Raw genomic sequence first — 24,223 nt, 5'->3', positions numbered from 1 at the left:
CAACCTTCTGCTTCTGCGTTGGTAATTGGAGGTGGTAGGCATCCCGATACTAGTTCAGTACCTTCCCATCTGAAATCACAAACCGGAAGTGTGATACCAACTGGAAGTGATGTCACACGAGCTGAACAATTGCACCAGAGGAGTAGTCCAGGTGGCGAAAGGGCGCCAAATGGCAGAGAACCTACAGGTTCAACAGCTTCAGCATCTGGTTCAACAATTATACCTGTTTTTTTCCAACAATCAGCCAGGTAGTGTCAACCTTACTGACAATATAATAACCGACAAATGACTTAATATGAGAAGTTCTACAGGATTTAATACCATTAGACTTGCCAACTTTTACTCAGTGGTTGGAAACGCCAATTCCTTTATTCCAATCGCAACCCAACCAGTCAACACCTTCTGAAACAGAGGACTCAGGTAACATAGTTTCATTATTACAACACCTCGACAAAAAACTTTTCAAATATAAAAAACTTTCTTTAGAAGTTACTTACTTACGTCAGTGTGTCAATGAAAACATTGTTCCCAAAGGCTTACATGCCCACCAATACCTTACGGGGTTAGAGCCAGGTTCATTGTTTCATAATGAACTTATTGAGTTGTTTAACATTCAGGGACTTGCCCTGTTGAACCTGATGATTAAACATTATGAGACTTCTATTAACCTTTTACAAGAAGAAGCTACTAGCTTAGATGCTGTTATTAAGGGTCATGTAAACTTTTCAAGATATGCTTTTGATTACAACAGAATTTTTGACAGTATAGACCAACAAATGATGAAATTTAGAGAAATTAAATTAAAAAAACTAGCTAGAGACCGTAAAGCATATGGTGAGGGGAATGCCTACCCCCCACCCCCAAGTTCACAAGTAGCAAAATCCAGCAATGCTGCTATGAATGTATTTTTGTGTAACACAACAAACAGAAATGAATTAACACATGGTCTATCTGTCTCAAATGATAGTAGTGCACTTCCATCAGGTGAGGGACCTATGTTACCCTAACAGACAACTGTGAATAATACATCAGCTAATGCCCAAAATTTTCAGCATCAAGCCAACCAATACAATCTGAGATCAAAGAACAGGAAATCTCATTCCAACAACAACTACAAAGGGAAGAATTGGAAACGCAGGAGATGATACCACCTCTTATTGCACCAGCTTCCCCGACAACTAATGCTGCAGATTTTGGACTAAGGAACATCTTTATGAATAATGATAAAGATTTTAAAATTTACAGTTTTTCTGATGTTACTGTAGATCAACCACTGGTGGAACTATTAGCCAAGGGGTACACTTTCTTCCCCACAAGAAAAGCAGACTTAGTTAAAACTTTAATTGATTTAAAATTATTTGTGCGTAAACTCAATTTGCTATGCTTTTTGTTGACAATATTATGGTTCAGTCTAGTGCATTATATCCTTCAAGTATTTTTTGTCCCCCTTTACACCCAACTTTACAATGTTTTGAACTCATTTGTGAGTTGGATTTATATAATGTTTTAGGGGTGGGTAGTAATCATAAGCAGAATAAAAGTAAGAATGTTTCATCTGTAAATGTTACTAGTGAACAGCTGTATTTATTACAACTAATACAAGAAGCCCCAGTCCGTATTATGGCCCCAGATAAGGGAGGGGGGCTTGTTGTTATGAATGTGGAGGACTATGTCAATAAAAGGGACCAAATAGTCCGAAGTTCCACATATCAGTTGGTTTCACGTAATGAGTTAAATCAAGCATATAGTAAAATAAAGTTTCATTTATATGAAATGTTGTTAGAAACCGGGATTACTACTGACTTGTTTAGATATTTATCCATGCCTTCCCCAAGGATACCTGTTTTGTTTGGTATCCTTAAGTTACATAAAAATGTGAATAATCCACCTATGCGACCTTTGGTGGATGCTAGGGCAAGTATAACTTACCCTTGGGCAAAATGGGTAGACCAAAAGTTGAAGAAGTATGTAACTCAAGAGAAATATATATGTAAAGATTCTTGGTCGTTCTTGTCACAAATCAAGAATTTAGAATTCAATGCTGACTTCAATTTTCTAACAGTGGATGTGGTAGATTTATATTCGTCTATCCACCATGTGGAAGGCATCGAACGAGTCAGTAGTTACCTGAGAGCTAAAGCAGTAGCCTCTGAGGTGGCTTTAATAGAGGAAATGCTTGACATAATTTGTATAATAATTTCATTTTATGTAATAAGTTGTATGTTCAAAAGACCGGTGTAGCTGTGGGGTCACCCTGTGGGGCAAGTTATGCCAATTTGGTAATGGCCTCATGGGAACAAGAATTTATCTTTGGTAAATAAGAAGTGAAACAGTACATCCAGTTTTACACACGGTTTTTGGACAATATTTTTATCATTTTTGAAGGAAATAAGGAAGCAGCTAGTAAACTAGTAGATTATCTTAACAACACTACAGATTTCCCTTCCTTTACTTATGTATTTGAAATGACCAGGATTTCATACTTGGATGTGGATCTTAGTAAAGATATGGAAAGGAATGCATATGTAGCGGAAATTTATAGAAAGGCCACATATTCAAACTCTTTATTACATTTTAGCAGTTGCCATCCATGGCACCAAAAGAAATCAGTGATGAAGGGCCAACTCATAAGAGCTGCCCGTATGTTCATGTTGGACCAGGATTTCATGGATGAATGTAATAATTTGAGGTCAATGTTTGTTAGGAGAGGTTACCCAGTAGACTTTTTTGAGTGTCTACTGGAAGAAGTAAAATACAAGAGAGAACAGGGGTTGTATAAACCCATTTTGTCCATTGGTTTACAAAGTGTCATAATAAATGACAGAGAATTACAACAAAAAGAAGTATGGAATTTAAGTTTAATAACACCCTATAGTAGTAATGCAAGGGAAATAATGTCAATTTTGAACAAAAATTGGGAAATAATTAGGAGAGATCCTCACCTTTCTTATAAGGTCAAAAGCAAACCCTGGATTATTTACAAGAGGGGGACTAATTTAAAGGAATTATTAAAACATAAAAAAACCACCCCACAGTGGAAGTGTGGCATGTACAAATGCGAAATGTGTAACTACTGTAAATACATGAGTACAGGACAAGACATTGAAGTTAAAAATATTAGTTTTAAAATTAAATTGAATTACACTTGTCAGTCCAAGTTTGTGGTTTATGTAGCTCAGTGTCAATGCTGTGCAGCGTTTTACATAGGTAAAATGGATAGAAGGTTAAAAGAACGAGTATACGAACATCTTTATAAAATAAAGACCCTTAACAGAAAAAATGCACTGGCTAGACGCATTATTTCCTATCCACAACATTCATTTTTGTTCAAAGCAATTGATTCAGTTGTTGATGATAGTTGGGGGGCCCGCTTACACTTTTACTTGAGCAACTTGAGTTAAGTTGGCAAATACGCACTGGGGCAATGTTTTAACCAGGTTTGAATGAGACAATATCTTTAAACAGTATACTGAAGTTGAAAAATCTTAAACGTTAATGTGTGTATGCATTTTTATAAAATGCGTTCATATTTGTGATATCTGACTTCTTTTGACTCGGATATGTAAGTTTCTGACTTCTTAGTTAACTAAGTAACATTATATTTTGAGAGTCAACACAATAATTTGAGATATAGTATTGTTAGTATCTGTATGTTTGTATATATATTTCTATCACCATAATAGGTAAAAATTCTGAGGGAAGGGTTGAGATGTTCTAAAATATTGTCAGTCATATGTGTTTTTAAAAAATGTTTTTTAAGTAGCAATAATGTGGATGTGCCTTTAAGACACAAGATTTTAATTAGAAGTGTTATGTGACAAAAAGGGTGTGTATATATTGCTTGTGTTGAAGTTTGTTCAGTTTCTGATGAAGTCTTGCCACATGTGCAAGACGAAAAGCGCTTCATTAAACTGAAAGAGAATTAAACTGAGAGAGAATTTGCTTTGGTGTTTCCAAACTGTCTTTTTGTTTTTTGCTAGTTTGTCTTACTTTAGTTCCTGTCTGTTGGAGTTTATTGTCTTGCCTGTTAGAGCTTTTCTCTCAATTGATTTGTACTACCATGTGATTGCTCTCTACCAAGTAAATACATACTTAGAGCAGTAATTGCTGTTCTGTTTATACTTGTTCACTTCTCAGAAACATTTAAATTAGATCTTGTTATTCTTTTATAATTCCTATCTTATTTGCCAAAATTTAGATGCATCTGTAAAGATGTATTATGAGATGTGGAATGCCAAATCATCTTAAAGTCAGTATGATGTTTTCATACTTGCTTTACTTGCCATTTGTCTGCAGTTTTTTCTTTTATTTCTGCAGGTCTTGTATAGTTCCTTTTCAAGCGCTTATGGCACTATTCTAATGTTTTGAATTCATTTTATTTGGATCATAAATTTTTCTGTTGACAACTCCTATAGACACCTTTACAAACATCTTATTTCATACTGAGATATTTGGCAGTTTATCACTAAAGTTTTTCACTTTAAAATTTCTGACTGCTTTTACTCGCACGTCTACACATAAATAACAAGTTACATCTTTTCTGCACAATGAGACTTGGCAGCTGTCAAAAGTGCTATAAGTGTTAGACTGGGCAAAAAAAATAATGTTTAAAAATGGATGCTCGCTCTTCGTCCCTGAACTGTAAAGCTAAGTAGAACATGAGGCAGTCATGACATTTCACTGTGGTTCTAATATAGAAAAAGGAGTGTTTTGTAAGATAACAATTGTAGTTATTTCTTTAGATGAATCCATGTTGTAGTTAACATGGTCTTCTAAACTTACATTTAACAAGGTGTAACTGTTGACTTGTTTCAGATCTTTTAGCATGTGGACAGTCTTACCAATCTGGTATTATTTAAAAATAACCAAGTGTTCTGATTTAAATGTGGGGTTCAAGTACTAGCGTGCCTTTCTTTTTGCAGAAGAAGCACAGTGAAGCCTTACCTTTGTATGAGCGAGCTTTGAAGATCTACGAGGACAGTTTAGGTTGTACTCATCCTAGAGTGGGGGAAACACTGAAAAATTTAGCAGTTCTGAGGTAAGCCAAGAGTTTTCTTAGGAAATGTAAATTACAACAAAGTAATCAATTGCAGCGCCACTGCAAGACCCTGTACTCTCTTACTATGTGGCATCTTGTGATTTACTCCTCTTGAAAGATAACATTTCTGTTCTTTCACTGAATTAATGCATGCATAAATACAATAAAGACAGTTCTGTAACGTATATAATATTGCTGTAAATATTTATGCAGGTGTCTGTAGTGATGATGATTTTGTACTTAAAGCATGACATAAGGAATAGAAGGGCAAGTTTCCCATACATGTCACAATGTGTAACAGACCTGTTCTCTCGAAGGGCTGTTTAGAAACTCGTACCCCATTTTTACCTTTTTTTTTTTTTTTCACTATTGCAGATTTCTGGATCCTTACATCTTTAGAGCCAACTCACTCAGTTTTTCATTTTTCAGTGTTATTGTTATGGAGGAGTCAGAGCTGTCCCACCAAACAACAGGTGTTAAGGCAGAGCAGCAGTCCTGTGCAGGACTCCACTGTATTTCAGAACCCGTTTATTATCAATGTTTGTTTCATTCATTCATTACAAAGGCATAGCTAAGGCAGTGGTGAAGGGTGCAGCCACCCCCGGGGTAAATTGTTAAGAGGCGCTGCCGAGAGATACCAGTCCTGAGTAGTAGTAGTAGTGCATTTGCAGACAGGACTGACTCATTTTAATGCTTCATTTGTAGTGTAAGATGTAGTGAGCCACTTGCTACAAGTGTTTAGCTAAATGTTTCAAACAAGAAAGAACTTTCCACAGCTACAAATGGACTTTTTATTTATTTTTATTTTTTCCTCTTCATCTTAAAAGGTGAGGGAATGCCAGATGGAGATTGGCATAGGGTGCTAGAATTGGGACTTACTTATTGATTCCTCAAGAAAAAAGAAAAAAAAAAGGCAGGCAACTCCCAAATGAGCTAGAGAATGGTTTAGATCAAGGAAGTAAAGAAAAATACAATAGTGTACTCTGAAAATTATTTCCAGCCATTACTATGATGTTAAAAACAGTTTGAAGGGACGTCAGCACTGTTAAAAAATTAGTTAATATTATTTTAAATGTTAGCAGTGGTCTTTGAATGTCATATTTCAGTTAAGAATAAGTTTTGTAATCAAAACTGTCCTGTAGCAGATGTGCATAGGAGCCAAGAGAGAAACATGAGGCATCATGGGACATATGCTGATTTTCCCTTTAAAAAAATCAAAGTAACTTGGCACATTGACTGTTGACTATGCAGTGACAAATGGTCTTTTATCATGTATTTAGGTCAATACGGTGTACTCCTCAAGCTACAAAGATGTTTCCCCTGTATCTGGACGCATCAGTATAGCATAACTTGAGCGTCTAGCCATATCATGAGACAGCTTGTAAAAAAATTGATTTACTCAGGTTTAACCTCAGAATTAGGTTCCAGATAAGATTCAAACAAAATAAATCCCCCACAGCAGATGCATATAGAACACAGCCATAAATTCATCTGTTACAGAAGCCTTGGAGGAAAGTTTGAACTGGAGAATCATTTGACAGAAACGTGATCATTTAGATATTTTTTTGTTTTTATGTGTTATGTTTGTGTGAGTATGCATGCAATACTCATGGGTCCCTCTGTTGGATAGTTGTTTTGTATTCTCACTGTATTGTTTATTCAGAACATTTATTGTTCATAGGAGCACTTGGGACTTTGATGTATTAGTTGTGTATTTGGTAGTATGACAGAAACAATGTTCTACCGGTCTGTTGCTTGAGGTTTAGTTTAAATTGTTTCCACTTCAGTTTGTGTTTTTTAACTACACCTCATTGGCATTTATAAAAATGTGTTAAACCCTTCCTGTCCTGTCTTGTTTGGAAAAATCTTTTTGATAGGCAGGTTAACCTAGTTTCAGACCTGAATGAGAGGTGTACCGGAGGTGGTCACTATCCTTCAATTGTATATATCTTGAACAATAAAAGCAGACTTCACTTAAGTCTAGTCCTACAAGCCTTGCACCACTTTGAAGTGCTGTCAGTTTTAGATCCAGGGACAGCAGCATCTTGGGAAGTCTAAGCCTTCTGTAACTGCACCCTCCTCTGGGTAATAACTGCTGTGATGGTCTATAGGAATAGCTGCTTTCTAGAAGATAGGTGATGTACCAAAAAAAAGTAGTAGAAATTTAATTTCCGGCAGACTTACTAATTAGTACTGCAAAGAAGTGAGTTTAATAGGAAGAGATTGGGAGCAGGACAGAAAGGTGGAGGCCGGGGGAAGTAGGACACATGAGTTACAAGGAGTTTGATGATATCAACAAGAATAAGGATAGTTCGAGTGAAGAGACAGGAAGTGAATGAAGATAGAAGAAAGAACAGGGTAATAAAGAAGTTAATGAAAGAAAGGAGACTGGGAAGAGTTGATTGGAGATGTTGTGGAAGTTCAGCAGTAAAAATGCTGTGAAAAGTAATGAATACTTGGACTGTTCAGCTGTGTTAGGTAACCCACAATTACAGTACCAGTTACTGTTTAGGTGAGGTTTGCTGATCAGTTGGAAACCTTGGTTGGAGACTAGCTTTCATATGTAAAAATGGCTGGATTATTATAAGGATGTCATAGTCTGAGCCTTCTTGTCTTTTGCTAGATGATTTGACTTGTGTGATCATCTGGTGTTAGTATTCCAACAGGACAATTGTTTGATTCTACTTTCTGGGGATTATTCTGAGCTTCCAAAAATGTTATTGGATTACATCCTAAAAGATCAAGTTTGTCAGTATTGATTTGATTCATCCACAGATAGGGTGATGTTCTTTAGTCGTAATTCCTGCATTCGTAACTTCAGGGTTCTCAGCTGCAGTCCTATGTCTGACCAGACTTTTCAGAGCTCTTCTCCTAGGGTGTGATGTTCTTTATTCACAATTCCTGTAGTCATAACTTCAGGGTTCTCAGCTACAGGCAGAGTCCTATGTCTGACCAGAGGTTCAGAGCTCTTCTCCTCTTTCCTGTGCTGCTGTTACATCTCCTAGCCCCCGGGCGTATTCTAGATGATGTGTTTCTCTCAAAGCAGTAGCTCTCATGTCTGATCTTTTTAAAGGTCACAATTAAAAATCACAGCATAACTACAACATTCAAGTACAATGTTATTTAACTGCTTTTGACTCAGAATTAGAGCATAATGAACTAAATAATGTGAAAATAAAACAATAACAGTATAACATAAAATGGAATAAATACTACAGGCATGGCTGAGAGTCAATAACAGTGATAGTGAATAGAATAAGTAAGCTGGAATATGTGAGCCTTGAGGGGAACTATTAAAACCTCTGAGCAATGAGGCTTCCCAAGATCACCTAGGTAGTAGATCTCAGAGGAATTGGGCTTGAAAAGCCAATGAATGAATCCCAGGGGAATTGAGCCACATCCTCAGAACTGGATGCAGTCCCTTGTAGCAGAGCAGAAGTCATAAGGACAGTAGAGCACAAGCAGCTCTTTTAGATAGATGTGTGTCATATAGGACAAAACAGGCCAGATTAAAAACCTTTGCTTGATACGCAACCCTGCAGATACCCACTGAAGGCTCTGAAGAATCAGTGTAATGTGTTTGTTGATGTGAAGTGTAGGATTTTCATCTGTCTCACTGATGCAGTAGCTTTTAGGCTATAGCGGTTGTATTCTGCCCGTTATACAACAGCTGGCCTCCCTCCCACACCTTCACTCTGATTGCTGGTTGGACAGACCATTGGAGGGAATCTGCAGTCAGAGTGAAGCTTTCGTCAGTACTTTCTTGCTATCTTGAGAGGAAGCCTTTCGGAGACTTCACTGAAGCAATGGTCAGCCTTGAAGATTCCTTCTGTCAGATAAATTTCCTCTGGGGTGCCCTTCCATACAGATTAAAACAATTTTTTTTTTAAAGCGAGCAGTAATCTATTTTTTTACTAAAGTGGTATTCCCCTTTAAGAATACTGTTCCTTTTTTTTCACAAAATGGAAGCTTGTCAGGGACTCAGTATGTTTTTAGATTTGGAGGCTATTTTTGTAGTAAAAGTATTCTTCTTTTACTTACGATTGAGGTTTGTGATATTTAAAAAACAAAAAAAGAACTGTTTTAATGGGCAGAAAAAGTTTTTTTAATGCTTGCATACACTTTGTGACAACCTACTTGTTTTATCGGTCAGGATGTATTTATTCTTTTTTCTGCAGTACTATTGTTTTTTTTTTAGTTCCTCCCCCCCTCCCTTGCACATCATTCTTACCGGCCTTGCCCCCAGTGTCCCCCATCCACACCAGGTTTACCAGCTAGTCTCCTACCCCATACTTACTCTGGAGTTGCAGGGGCTGGTCATGGATCCAAAGGGCATCCCAGGGGCTCATCCGTCTTTGCTTCCATGTGGAGGGGAGGTTATCGGCGGATAGAGAGCATGGTCTTGGTTTAGTTAGCAATTTGAGTACTAGAGAGGTGGGCACAGATTTTGGTAGAATAATGGAGTTACTGAGGTATTATTGTTGGGTTTCTTGTGGAGTAGGGTTTGTGAGATGGGATTCTCATGAACTGAGGTTGATGTGTTTATCTTATTATTGGTAGGTTTGTTTGTTGTTTGAGGGGGTTCTTATGTATGCTGTCGATAAAGTGGGAATTGAAAATATGGGCTATTTGTTGTGGGTCTTTATCAGGAAAAGGAGATGGGTTTTGTGAGGTCCCAGGAGTAAGAAGATAAGTAACTGATTTCCAGGATTTTTTGGAGTTATTTCTTTGACTCGATACTGAATGAGCTGCAGGAATTTCTGGCAAGTACTGGTTGTGTACTACATGTGACAATCTCCTGTATTCTCCATATGTCTGAACTATGGGGTAGGGTTGCAAGACGGAAGCCTTTTCGTATACAGAAAAACATCCAGGCCTGGGTAAAATTTGCAAAACAAAACATCAAGTCTCCCAAAAGCATGTGGGAAAATGTGTTATGGTCTGATGAGACCAAGGTTGAACTTTTTGGCCTCAATTCCAAAAAGTATGTTTGGCGCAAAAACAACACTTTGCATCACCAAAAGAACGCCATAACCACGGTGAAGTATGGTGGTGGCAGTATCATGCTTTGGGGTTGCTTTTCTTCAGCTGGAACTGGGGCTTTAGTCAAGGTGGAGGGAATTATGAACGGTTCCAAATACCAGTCTGGCTTCACCAGAAGAAAATTAGTTTTAGAATGGCCCAGCCAGAGCCCAGACCTGAATCCAGTAGAAAATCTGTGGGGTGACCTGAAGAGGGCTGTGCACAAGAGATGCCCTCGCAATCTGATAGACCTGGAGCACTTTTGCAAGGAAAAGTAGGCAAATATTGCCAAGTCAAGATATGCCATGCTGATAGACTCCTACCCAAGAAGACTGAATGTTGTAATTAAATCAAAAGGTGCTTCAACACAGTATTATTTTAAGGGTATGCACACTTATGCAACCAGCTTATTGTACGTTTTTTATTTTTTTTATATTTTTCCTATAACAGATTTGTTTTTTCAATTGAATTGAACAGGTTATAGGTCACATTAAAGGTGGGAAAAGGTTTGAAATGATTTACTGTGATCTCATTTTTTTATATCACAAAACCTAGCATTTTAACAGGGGTGTTTACACTTTTTATTTCCATTGCACTTGAGTGTGGGTTCTGTGTGTAAAGCCTAGTAAATGGTCACATAGAATATCAGAGAGGGTGCCACTATTGGAATATTTGTGTGGATCTGAGACTTGGATCCAGTCCAAGGTGGATTATGGTTATTTGTTTAGTGTTTGTGTAGGACCTGTGACAAGCTGAGTATATACCTATGCAGGTTAGTACAATTAGCTGGGTAATTTGATATAAATTTTTTGCCAGTTAATGTTAGTATCTCCTAGAATGATTGTTTCATTGGATATATTATGGATTGTCCAAGATAGAAAACCTTCCAGGATAAGGATGTTTTGGCGGCGGGGGTGGGGGTGGGGGGGATATATAGTGCTGTTGATAAATGTTTAGTATTATTTATTTGTAATGATGCTAGTAACATTTCCATGTTAGCAAAGGTTGGAACAGGCTTGGGAAAGAAAATAACAGTTTAGGAGTTTAGATTAAAGCTATGCCCCCACCTTTCTTTTGAAGTCTGTCTTTGCGAAGGACATTGTAACCTGTTGGAACTATTTCAGTGTCAGATAGATGTGGCTTTTAGCCAAGTTTCTGTTTACAGCTACTATATCAGGGATGTAATGAGAGAGCCAGGCATGAAATTCAGTAATTTTGTTACAAATACTCCGTGTGTAGATTGTTATAAGTTGGTTTTGAGTGTTAGTGAGAAAAGTAGAAGGGGGGGATATGGCTGATATTGGGAGTGAGGGAAGGGCCAGGGTTTCGATGTGCATCACCACTTTGAGATAAATAACAAGAGTTGACTAATAAGGTGGGAGAAGTGGTACATTTTAGAAGTGGACCTAGGTAAAGTATAGGGAATCATTTTGAGTTTGCTGTTGATGGGGAGGGCTCTGAATTTGGTGATGTGTATATTGCTATATATGAATAAAGAAGATGAGCTAGAGTAGCTAGTTGTATTGTATAGTGGTGTTCTACTTAGGGTAGGTGTTTTAGAATAAAATATGGCTTGCTTGCACTGGAGGGAGGTGGTCTGATTTAGTGTTAAAAGTGGATTGCTGAGGGAGAAAATGAAAATACCTAATAGCATGGGGTTGAGCATTTTGTAGAGTAATTGATATGGGATATAAGATAGATGTAGAATAAGTAGTGTTAGGATGGTTGTTATTTAAAGTGTTATAGGCACTTGGTGTAGGATACTTAGGTGGTGGTTGTGGAGTGGATGATTGGATAGTGATGTGTGGGGGAGTGGTTTAAAGAGTACAAGTATAATGGGAATGGAGGTAGGGTAGGGGAGCGAAGTGAGCCAGAGTGTAAAGAAGGCAAATGGAACAGGTTGTACCAAGCATGGAACAGCTCTGAAAAAAACTCATTAAGGATAGACATTTGGGCAAATATGGAAGGACAAAAGTTAAGGCAAAAGTTTACATTTACAGAGTAAAGTTATAATTAAGAGATAGTCCTCTTGACTTGAAGCAAGTATTGCAGTTAAGAATGGGGAGGTAGGGTAGTACAATAAACAAATTTTAGAAGCTTTCTGGTACAGTAGTACCAGTGAAGAAGCCTGGCAGGTAGAGCACAATAAAGAGAGTTTTACAGATTATTGGCACTAATTTCTGGGGGGGGGGGGGTGCAAGTTCTGGTAGTAAAGTAACAGCGTAGTTACCCCTTTAATTGTAATAGGCTTACAATTAGTTCTGATATTCACTTGGGTTGTTTGGAGAGACTTGTAGTGTATCCATTGATTGGATAATCTTTCTTGATCTTTTCAAAGCCTTCAACATGCTCACCCACCAGCTACTCATACACACACTTAAAACTATCCCCCTAGATGTCCAAGCTATCCAGTGGTTCAAATTTTATCTGAGTGGTAGACAACAGGCTGTACTATGGCAGAACAAACTATCTTCCCTTCTACCTATCACCCTTGGTGTCCCTCGGGGCTCTATATTAGGACCCCTGTTTTTTTTCTGTCTTTATTAATGACCTGTACACAGTCACCCCAACAGCTACCTGCATTCAGTATGTTGATGACACCACTTTGGTTTGCTCTGCCACCTCCCCTTTAAGTTTGCAGACTGTCCCAAAATGTTTTTAATACTGTTGAAAATTGGCTCTGTAATTGGCGTCTCCTGTTAAATCCTAACATAACGAAGCTACTGCTTTTCTCCCCCACTTGTAAAGCCTCCGCTCCAACCTTTACTATAAAATCTAACACTGGCACTGTCATAGTCCCAGATCTCTGTACCAAACTCTTAGGTGTAACAGTTGATAACCTCAAGTTTGATATGCATATTAATCAAACTGTTTAAAAACTTAATAAAAAACTTTGCTCACTATACAAGATCAAACCTTTCCTCACTCCACTAGCTAGGACGGTAATTGCCCGTACACATCTGCTTTCCACCCTCCTTTATGCATCCCCTCCCTTCACAAACTTGAGTAAGTCTGACCTTAATAAATTCTCTAGCTGTTTTAGTCATATTGCTATATTTGCCACTGGAGTAGCATACAGAACACACCACTGTCTGAACCTAAAGAATCTAAGGTGGCTAGAACTGCCTATCCAACTTCAGTACAATCAGCTAATAGTAGCATATAAAATTCTCTACCAACCTGAAAACACACCCGTACTTACAAAAATTATCATCCTTTACAGCAACCTCAAGACACTTTGCTAATCCAACAAATTACTAGTCCAAACCCTCAAAAGCAACAACTCATCTGGAGACTCTATATGCCAACTCTGTTGCCAAAATATGGAACTCACTTCCTGCTGAGCTTACTTCAGAACCCGTTTTAACCCAATTCAAAAATAATCTAAAACAATACTTTAAAAGGCAATGGCTATGTCCTTGCTCTAATCCTGCCTAACTCTGGCAATATAAATGTGCTAAAGAGGTCTTTTGGCCACCCCTACATTGCTTCCTCTTACTCTATAACAAATCAGATTTATATACGACAGAATGAATGACTTATCCTATGTATTGTATCTGTAACAGTGCTTTAACTTGTTTAATGTAACAGTTTTTCTGTATGTATGTATGGAGCTTTTCTCACTGGGCCACCGCTGAAAATGGACAAGTATCCTGTCGGACTATCCCGATCAATAAATGTAAAATAAATAAGTAAATGAAGAGATGCCTCCATATCCCTGTTCAGGAATGCAGCAGACTAGGTGCTTTGCTGGAATGATGGCTGAGATATTGCCCTTTATTTTCTGTAAAAAGGAATAAAGTGGGATAGAAGGGGATGGAGTACTATAGATCGACGGGAGAGGAGTAGAGAGTGAAACAGGTAGTTAGGAATTGAACTATGTAGGTATAAATAAGAGCAGGAGGAGGCAGAAAATAATGTCAGTAGAGAGTATGAGGTACTGGTGCAGCGGTAGCGTTGTCGCCTCACAACAAGAGGTTCTCCCATTTGATTTGCGGCTGGAGTGCCTTCTGTGTGGAGTCTGCATGTCCTCCCCGCGGTCGAGTGGCATTCAAAAGACATGCGTGAATGGGCCTGCCTTCGTTGAAGGTTGGGCGTCGGGCTGGCACCTCGGCACTGTAAAAATTGACTGCCAATCATTAGCGGACCAGAGTTCTGCTGTGGCGACCCCTAACCGGGAAAAGCTGAAAGAAAAACAACAGAGTATGAGGCACAGGACAGGCACAGTAGCAGTTATGGGTGTAACACACTATATTGCTATTCTAACAAATGTAAGACTCAAGTAAAAAATCAAATGTATGTTAGATTACTAAAAATATACAGCTATTTGTTACACCCTCAACATGGCATAGCACAAATCAGTACAAGAATAGTAGTCAAATGGCTTGGTAATAAGAGAAACAAATGCATTAATAATAGTTGACGGAATACAAATTAATTATTAAATGACTATCTGTTGCAGAGACAAGACAAATGCATTAATATAGTCAAAAGCATACAAGCTAATTTTTTAAATGACTATCCGTTGCTAAGACAAGCTACAGGGCAGAATAACAGTATGCATATAAGTAATATGCAGCTTAGGCATTCTTTTATCTCTTGGGGGAAAAAGAAAACAATTACAGTGAGATATATGTACATCAAATGTTTAGTTCTGGTTTAAGGAAACAACTGCACAGGCTGTCACTTAATATACCATTTAGGAGAGAAATGAGTAGGACTTAAAGATGGGCTACTTCAAAAATTAAGTAGATTTAAAAAAAATGACTACTTAAACGAAATAGTAGCGTGCGCCTAAATGAATAACAGCACAGTGGATTACATTACGTTATCAACTGGAATATGTAGTAGTTAAACACAGAGTCACAATTTCCCTCTTTAGCTGCTTTTAAATCAAATAGGTTAAGCAGCAAATTAAGTAAGTGGTCATCTAGTTTTTATCTCATAACGGGGCCAAGCATACCAGTCTATTTCAACTATATGGACGCCGTGCACAGTAAACTGTTAGGCTTATAGTAGTGGTTATGGGAGATGCATCTAAATCAGTATGAGAGTCACCGACTAAACTGCTGTTGGAGTCCGTTTTATATTTATTTTTTGTTTTACATTTGTTGACCGGGATAGTCCGACTGGATGCATGTCCATTTTCAGTGGCGGCCCGGGGAGAAAAGCTCCAAGGGTAAGCAGATACAGCATTACATAATACCAGCATTACATATTACAAACAGACTATTTACAGTGATTACATAAGTAAGCAAGTTAAACAAGTTCCACAGGTTAGAGTTAATCCCGAGTGTAAGTCAGGATTAAATTAAATTACACAGTAAGATGGTTAACAGATTTTTACACATTCTAGAGAGTTAGCCAGGCTTGATACATTGACATAGCCAGTTATGTATATATGTGTGTGTGTGTGTGTGTGTATATATATATATATATATATATATACACACACACACCACTTTTCTCTTACAGCCAGAAAATGTTAATAAGCATCCAAACAATGAGTGGAAACTATCGGCAATTAATAATTTCCACATATTAAAAGACATCGGTGCATTTTCAGTCAGCAGGTAGAGGCTTGATCACGTTGCAAGTGTATTACATCTTAAAATCACAAAAATTACCTTTTTTGACAATGGATTTTCTTGACTTGAAAATAATTAACACAGTCAGTACCACCAGATCGGGGGGGGGGGGGAGTCAGAAGGGGAAAGAAAGAAAAAAAGCGCCAAACACTAGATGGGGGATTTAAATGGCATGAAGCATCATGGGAGAGTGGGCGAGTGTGTGAAAGTCAGAAGGGTGGGTACAGACTACAGAAAAAGCAGGCAGGGATACACAGTGCACTGAATAGCTCAGAAAAATATATCATTAAGGATATAAGTTTGGGCAAATATGGAAAAAGAAAAACTGAGGGTTACAAAATTCTTAACTACCAGGCACGTGTGGAAGTTTATTCTGTGTTGTGCAAACAATTTGAGTGAATGCTGTGCTAGACTTCCTTCAGAAGGTTGCATCTTTTTGAATCCTGTTGTTTTTATTGTAAGTATCAAAACATAAGTTTGAAGAGTGTGTATGATTATGCCAATATTGTATCTAGGGCTGCTGCTACAGTTTTGTGGCAGTGTGCTTGAGTATGTAATCAAAATTTGCTGATTAAGTAAAATTTGAATTTTTGAATTCTGCTTCAGATAAAGTGGTTTTGTTTTGGCCCATCTGCTACCCAGGTCCTCAAGCAATTTGCTGAAAAAGGGAAGTTAATTCAGGGAATGTCTTAAGATTCAAGTCCCCCTTTACAAATCTCCCAAATTCTCTTTTCTTTAAAAAAAAACAAAACAAGTAATCTCTGCCAACACCAGACAAACAGGGAGCAAAGAATAAAAAAATAGAGATTGCAGTAGGGGAACAACAACAAACAAGGATCCTTTCCAAAAAGGGAAAGTTTAATCTTCAGAATGATTATGTCAGCATTTACACTCCTCCACCCTCCTGCTTACATATGTTTAAATCAGTCCCAGAATGTGTCGCTTTATATTCCTCTTTGGAAACATTGTTTTGGACTCTTCAGTGTTAAAAGTGGTTCAGGAGGGTTGCAGTTGTTACTTCATACAAATACCTCCTTTCAAGTGGAATGTTTTGAACCAAACACATTTTTTCCTCTTGTTTTGTCAACACATTCTCACCTGAGGAGTACTAGACCCAGTGCTTATTGATCAAAGGAGCAAAAACCTATATTCCAAAACATTTCTGGTGCTGAGGAAAGAGCTTTCTTGAGAGACCAGAGCTAGATCTTTCCTTTCTCAGTCTGTATGTGGATGTACCAATTTCACAATGATGACCTTCTATTCCCTGTTACCTCTCATATCTCCTTTGAGTTGTCATGGTAACATTAGATCTAAAGGATGCTTATCACATTCCTGCAGCCACAGGTTTTTGGAAGTTTCTGTGATTTTCTGTATATGGATAGCTTTGTCAGTTCTCTGCATTACCTTTTAGGTTATCTACATGTCCAGTGATATTTTCATTGTCTAGGTCCAGTATGAGCTTATTGCAGACTACAGGGCATTCACGTTTCTTTATTTTAGATGATTTACTTCTCTTTGTAGAGTCTTTTCCCAAATGTCAAGAGTCTTTGACATGGGTTTCAACACTTCTTACCAAACTGGGATTGCAGATGAATGTACAACAATCATCTCTGACTTCATCATACAGGATTGTGCTTCTAGGCTGGCTTCTAGACACCTGTCAACAAAAGGATTTTCTTACACAAGAAAACAAACTTTCCTGAACTTTTGCAATCATTGTTAGATTTCTGCAAGAAAATTTCTCATGATCCAAGGGTGTATGGCTTTCTTGATTCTCATGATTTCTCTTAACCAAAAGTCAGTGGTTTCTCAGAAGTACATGGACCCACCGTCTGCATCCTCTATAAAATTTCAGATACCAATTTTGGGCTGTGTTGAAAAGTAGCTGCACTGGTGGAGACAGTAAATAAAATTGAATCCAGTCTGCACTTTTCTTCTCAGACCCCAAGCCAGTCTGTGACCACAGACATCTCAGGTTTTGGGAAACAATTTCTATGGGGGTAAAGGCGCAAGGCCTGTGCAACTCATCAGACTGACCAAAGCACACAAACATCAGAGATGTTGGCTGTGATATACACACCTTAAAGTTTCTTCATCACCTATGACCTGTTCAGGTAATTAGACAATTCAGTCATGTGGTACATAAGCAAGTGTGGGGAACCATGTCATACTGTCTATAGAGGCTTGCTGTTATAGCTTGAGAGTTAACTCTGCAGCTTTCCATAACCCTCCAAATATCTTAAATTCTATCAAAGCAAAATATAGTTACAGACATGCTGAGCAGGACCAGAAGTTGATCAGTTGTGGAGAACACCTCAGATAGATAGATTTGCCTTCTTTCAAAACAGAGGGCTAAACAAGTTCTGCTTGAGAGCTCCTTGCAGTCAAAGATGGAAAACAGATGCATTTTCATTTTCATGATCAAAAATTTTCCTTTATACATTTCCATCCTTTCAGCTGATAACAAGGATAATTCTTAAGATTCAGGAGAACTTTCCAGATGTCATTGTGATGACTCCCTTTTGGGCCATGTAACATTTTTCTCCCTTCTTACGGAATTGGCCATGGCAATTATCACAAGCTTCCTCATAAACTGGATCTATTCACACAAGACAGGGAGGGTGTGATGGTTCCTAATCTCAAACAACTTCAGCTGTCCGGTGATTTGATTTTGATTCCTTTTAGGCACCTATTTCATGAGGGCAATACAGCAGGTATTAAGGGAGGCAAGAAAACCTGGTACTAAGAAATCTTATATTGGCAAGTGGAAAATAGTTTCTTGGTGCCTAGCCTATAACCAGGGTTCATTCAGGGATTATGTATCACTTGTTCTGAAATATTTGTGTGAATTTACTCTGGCCTGTCTTACTACTCTGTCAAGGTACATCTTGTGGCCATTTTAGCATGTCTGCCCATGGATCCTCCCCTTTCTTCTCTGTTTTTAGTAAAACGGTTTCTCTGGGGGGGGGGGGGGATTACATAGTAGGCAACTTTATGCTGGAAAAGTTAAGCATGTCTCCCTTTGAACCGGTCTTATTAAAGGTTCATTACTTGGAAGATTATTTTTATTGCTCCAACATCTTCAAGGAGAGTATCTTGAGTTGCAAGTTCTCATGCTGGGTGAATCCTATCTGGACTTCCACAATGATAGGGTCTCATTAAGAACAAGTGCCTTATTTATGCCCTTGGTTGTTTGAGTTAATTCTGAGTCAAGCTGTCAGTCTCCCAGTGTTCTAACCAGAATTTCAGAACCAGGAAGAAAAGGGTTTTCATATTCTTGACATGCATAGACAGCTCAGGTACTATCTTGACAGTACTAAGTCATTCAAAAAGGTTGATCAGCTGTTTATTTCTTTTGATGGGGAAAAAAGGACAGTTTTGTTTTTGAATTACCCACTGATGCAGTAGCCCACCATTACCCTACATCTGTATAGTTAGTTAAGATATAAAGTTATTTGTTGTTTATATCTTTTAGAGGCTCAGGATAAGAATGCTCTTCCCTCTATATGGGAAAGGAAGTCCTGAAGCTGTCTTCACTCTCTCTGCTGATTTCCCTCAAAGAGTTTTGACCAGTCTGCAGTCAGAGTGAAGGTCTGAGTGGGAGCCAGAGCTTTGTGAAGTTAGTCAGTTGAGTCCTTGGCAGGGTACAACCCATAGAGACAAAAGGCTACTGGAGCAGTGAGGAATTAGAACATCACCTGTTGTGGAAAGCGCAAATGACATAACTGCTTTATCTGTATCTGGGGTAGTCTCCTTTCTGCTGTCAAGTACTTTGTAAATGAACTGTACTTAAAGGAGTTTTCCTTGTTATGCTAATAGTGAATGAATGCATGGATGGTGGTGCAAAATTCTCTGCTACAATCCTTTCTGTTTTGGACTTAAAACGAAGTCTTTCTTTTTCCCGTCAGGTATGAAGAGGGAGATTTTGAAAAAGCTGCTGAACTGTATAAAAGGGCCATGGACATAAAAGAGACGGAAATCTGCCTAATAGAAGGAAAAGTGCGATCTATGCATTCATCCAGTGGTGACACCTTTAGTTTAAAGAACATGTTGCGGCCAAATGCTTACCCCGAGTAGAAATACGTGATGCCTGTTGAAAAACACCAGTGAATAACTTGCTACAGTGTCTGAGGAAAATCTGCATTACTAGAGTCCAGACTGTGGACAACTATAGAAAACGTGAAAGGAGAGTTGACAGCTGAAAGCGATGGCAAAATGAGTACCACTGTAATTGTCCTTCATAACCATGCACATTTCTTCAGCATATGTTTGTGGATAGTCTTGATAACTCAATGCTGCTGTTTGATTCTGGGTAGAATTGTTTTGATGTCTCAAGTGCTGCTGTTTGATCATGGGTGGGTGTACCTTTCCACTGGAATATTTACGTACTAGAACTGCTGATGTTTCTTTACTTAAAAAAAAAAAGTTGCCTTAATATAAATGTAAGCCTGTCTTAACTTCAGCAAATTGGCTGTAGAAGGAAGTCACTGCTGTGGTTGGTAAGTTAAATCCTGAAAATCCCTAGAATGTTATCCTGCCACAGGTATCCATTGCACTAGTCCTAAAGGAGCTGGCTTTGCAACTGGCTAGCTTGGGCACTTGCCAAACTAACCTGCTCCTTCATGTCCCCACTAACACTACCACATCATTGAACTTGGTTAACTGGATTCCCCTGGCAGGTAATATATCCCCTCCAGCTTTACAGGTATAACCTTTCTCATTTTGTCTGAATTTGGGTTTCAGATGTAAAAATTGCATTTTATTTCCCTTGTTTGTTAAATTATGAAAAGTGGTTTCAAACATTAAAAAAGTATAAAGCACTGTATTTTGCCAGGGTAGCAAAACCTGACTTAAATTTAAATTTAAAGATGTTATTTTTCCCATATCAGAACTGTTTCCAGTAGTGATATACACATTAATCCATAGCATATACTGCAACTGCATCACACACTGAGGCCCATCTTCAGTATGGGACTTTCAAATCATGTATGTAAGCAGAAGCAGTCATGAAGTTCCATCCTGCGTGACCTTTAATACATATTGTCAAGTCAAACATCTTTCTGTCTAGTTTGTGATGTCAGCAGTTTCTACTGTGCTGCTTGATCACTGACTTAGCCACATACCTTTTCATAAAGAAATGTTTGTGCATTATGTAAATCCCTGATAGTCTTCCGGTTTCATTCCTCCATACCATGTTGGTTGATGTTTTTCTTCTGATGAAAGTCTTACCTGTTAATTGAAGTGAAATGGTAATGCTAACCCTGCTCTACAATACCTTTGTGTGTGTATATCTGTAACATACGTCTCTGGTATGCTAGCAGATATATGCATAGTTTTCCCCTGGTTGCACAGTAGAACTCTGATTGTGACTCTGTGGTGTCTTAGTTGTATAGTTTCCATTTCCCTTTAATCCTTTTTCAAGGCTGAAGCAGCTGTACCCAGAATTTCAGACAGGACCTCACTAATGGCTGAAAAATACCTGTGTGATACTATTAGTTAGGTCTCTAGTGCTGGTGTTTGTTCATCCTGTTTGAGTGAATGGGTTCCAAGAGTTATGGGGTTATTCATTGCAGGGAAGGCTGTACAAAGAAGATCTCTTAGAAGAATCTGCAAGATTGCATAGAGGGATAAGGACTTTAATATGCCAAAGAAGCTATGAATTCTAAGATCCAAAGTCATTTTAGTGAAAAAACGGTGAGGTCTGTCAATGTGGTTTATAGGCATTATATAAAATGATGGGCATAGTAAGGGGGAATGAAGTGGAACTTTAACTTCTGTGGATCTTGAGAGGATACCTTGAAGGACAAGTTCTGCAAGATAGAATGATTTTCTAAATGTGATAGAGATGTGGTGGTCAAATTTAAGTGGAATGTTATCTGTATGGTATGTGGCATTGGTGGTGGATTTGCCAAAGGAAACCACAGTGGATACCCTATCAGTGATGGTAAGTCAGTGAGTGACCCACCAAGCATTTGTGTGCTTGCTCTAGCCTCTGCTGTTAAATTTTATTATCAGAATGGGATATGATGACTGCCCTCAGTTTGCAGTTACTAGCAAATTAGCCATAGTCCATTTAATACTAGCTTTCACATCAGAGAAATATATGCAAAAGAAGATAGCACCCAGGACAGAGCCTTGTGGGACTCTGTTTATAATACTTCTTTGTCTTATCGGAGATCCCCAATCTTAACAATATGTGTGTGTGTCAGTTAGCTATCCAATGAACTAGATATGGATTAATGTTGATTTTGGGAGAGTTTGTTAATCCCAACATGGGGAGCAGAGCTAAAGCCTTTTCAAAGTTTAGTTTGTCAGCATGGACTGTATAATTTTTATCCATGATCTCGGTGACCCTTTTGAAGAACTCTACCAAACTGAGCAGACTTGTTCTGCCTTTTAAATTACTAAATTGGTGTGCATCCAGGGATATATAATCATATAGATTGATTATTAGTTAAAATTATTCCATATTCTTGGAAATATACTGGTGAGACTGGTAAGCCTATAACAGTAGTGAAGGGATTACATTTATGCTCCACAACAGTTGTTCTCCACACTTCGAGAAGTAACCATTGCAGAAGCTCTGGTTGAAGAGTTGATGGAGGATTTTGTTGGGCGTGGCTTAGTACTTCTCGGCAAACATTGAAAGATTTTGTCAGGACCCATGTAATTAAGTATTTTTAATTCTGGAACTTCTCAAAAGGACTTGGTCAGAGTGATTTTGGAGGCAAAGTACAAAGGGAAATGAAGACGCAGATGGGAGAACGGATGGTGTGAAGTTGGAAGAGAATTGGTCTGCAAAAATATTAGCACTGTCTTTGGGGGTGGGTCACCGAAGGAAGTAGCATTACAGATATGTTTAATGTAATTGTTGTTTACTTCTAAGCTTACTAATTTTGCTGAAGAAGGTTTTATGGTGGCCTTTTGAATTGTTTGCAGCACTAAGTTCATAGCTGATTTTGCATTTCCTAATGGTAGAGTTGAGGGATTCACTTACTGTTTTAAATCCCTTTTATAATGATGAAATGGAGATCTTTATAAATGGCCAGGAATATTCCCTTTTTAGTTAGAAATTATTGATGTTGGAGTTTTAATATGGGTTTAGTTTTAAACTTATAATTATGCTTGTGTCATATTGGTATAGATATCTCAAGACATCCATCTAAGCAAGCAAGCTATGATGGCCTTGAGCGTGGACAGTACAGGGGAAATAATGAATCACCCAGGGGTGCTGTGATGCCCAGCATTACAAGAAGAGTTCCTCGTCACCCCTGGAAAGTCTCTTATTTCCCATGCAACATCCACCCTGGAGAGCATTAATGCACGTGGATAATGAGCTGTTAAAAATGTTTTGTATTTTTTATTACTGTATACAGTTTTATCACTTTTTTTGTTCATCCACCCTATAGTTTCATAGTGCTGTAGCATACACAAGTATTTTTGAGCAAGTGTTTTGTATCCAAATTGTAAGTTATTTAAATATTTAATCTATGTCTGTCTGTTTGTCTGTGTGTGTATAGGTCCCCTACGGAATTTCGAAGCTTAAAACTTCAAAATCCTGAACGGAGATTGGCATACAGCACGAAACGGGCGATTTCCCTTTTCCTCGGTATAGTGTGATCTCGGAGTTGGTATATTTAAGTTGCAGGGGATGTGCGGGGTGCAGGGGGGCTTGCCCCCTTGCAGAAACATGTTTTGTGATGTGTTGACTGCTTTTGGAGACGGTGGTTCTTAATTTCGAGATTCCAACATCTCTAGGTTCTGAATTCGATATTCTGAACTTCGGGCTTTTGGTATTTTGTAATTAAGAAGTGAATCCATATATATATATATATATATATATATATATATATATATATATATATATTATATATGTGTGTGTGTGTATATATATATATATATATATATACACACACACACACACACACACACACACACACACACACACACACACACACACACGTGCCTGGTTCTTGACTGAGTACACCTCAAGATATCTCATTATGATCGTGTTCATGAGCGCCTCTGATCAGTCCCTGACTTTTGCCTCATGTTTTTGCTTTCTCCCCCAAAATGTTTAAGTTTCTGGTCACTGAATATTACAGTCGGTCAATAAAACCAGACATTATAGTTTCATACTTATTGTTCAGAAAATGTGTGTGGATTGAAAACCTGTTGTTCTGTTTACATTTTCAGTGAATTAGGGTTATATTTAAAAATTATCCCTGATTTTAGGTCCCCCTTATTATTGGCTTATTCCAAAATTCTTGAGCAAAGAAGTCGAGAAGTATGCTGTCTCTCTATCTCTTTTACACACACGTGTGTGCAAGCGTGATTACAAAAGTTTTTTCTTTCTTTTATTCACCCTTACTAAAAGCAGCTTTAAAAGCTGAGCTTTGTGAGGAAAAAGTTCACTGCAAGTTCATTTAATTGCTATGTAAGCTAATTTTTAAAAATTTACACTTAAGCGTAAACAAGATGGAGTATTTTTTTATTTTTTTTTCTCAGCCCATGCTTCACTGGAGCTTAATATGCTTCCATAAACCAGCTGACTTTGTCATTTTTTTTTTTGTGG

The 24,223-nt window shown here is 38.0% G+C and overlaps 1 protein-coding gene across 1 annotated transcript in view; it reads left to right on the top strand.

Moving 5' to 3' along the window:
• The window catches only part of NPHP3 (nephrocystin 3), a gene marked incomplete at its 5' end in the record, with an annotated part of 1,580,737 nt that extends 1,557,276 nt beyond the window's left edge, over positions 1-23,461 (top strand). The window contains 2 exons of the mRNA XM_044060401.1: positions 4,923-5,038; positions 19,557-23,461. Of these exons, the coding sequence (XP_043916336.1) occupies positions 4,923-5,038; positions 19,557-19,725 (285 nt within the window). The remainder of the gene's footprint in view (positions 1-4,922; positions 5,039-19,556) is intronic.
• Between the last annotated feature and the right edge of the window lie 762 nt (positions 23,462-24,223).

Source organism: Protopterus annectens, chromosome 2.part0, assembly GCF_019279795.1.
Source record: "Protopterus annectens isolate FY-2018-M chromosome 2.part0, PAN1.0, whole genome shotgun sequence".
NCBI classification, from domain to species: Eukaryota; Metazoa; Chordata; order Ceratodontiformes; family Protopteridae; genus Protopterus; species Protopterus annectens.
This window is presented reverse-complemented; position numbering and strand designations above follow the sequence as displayed.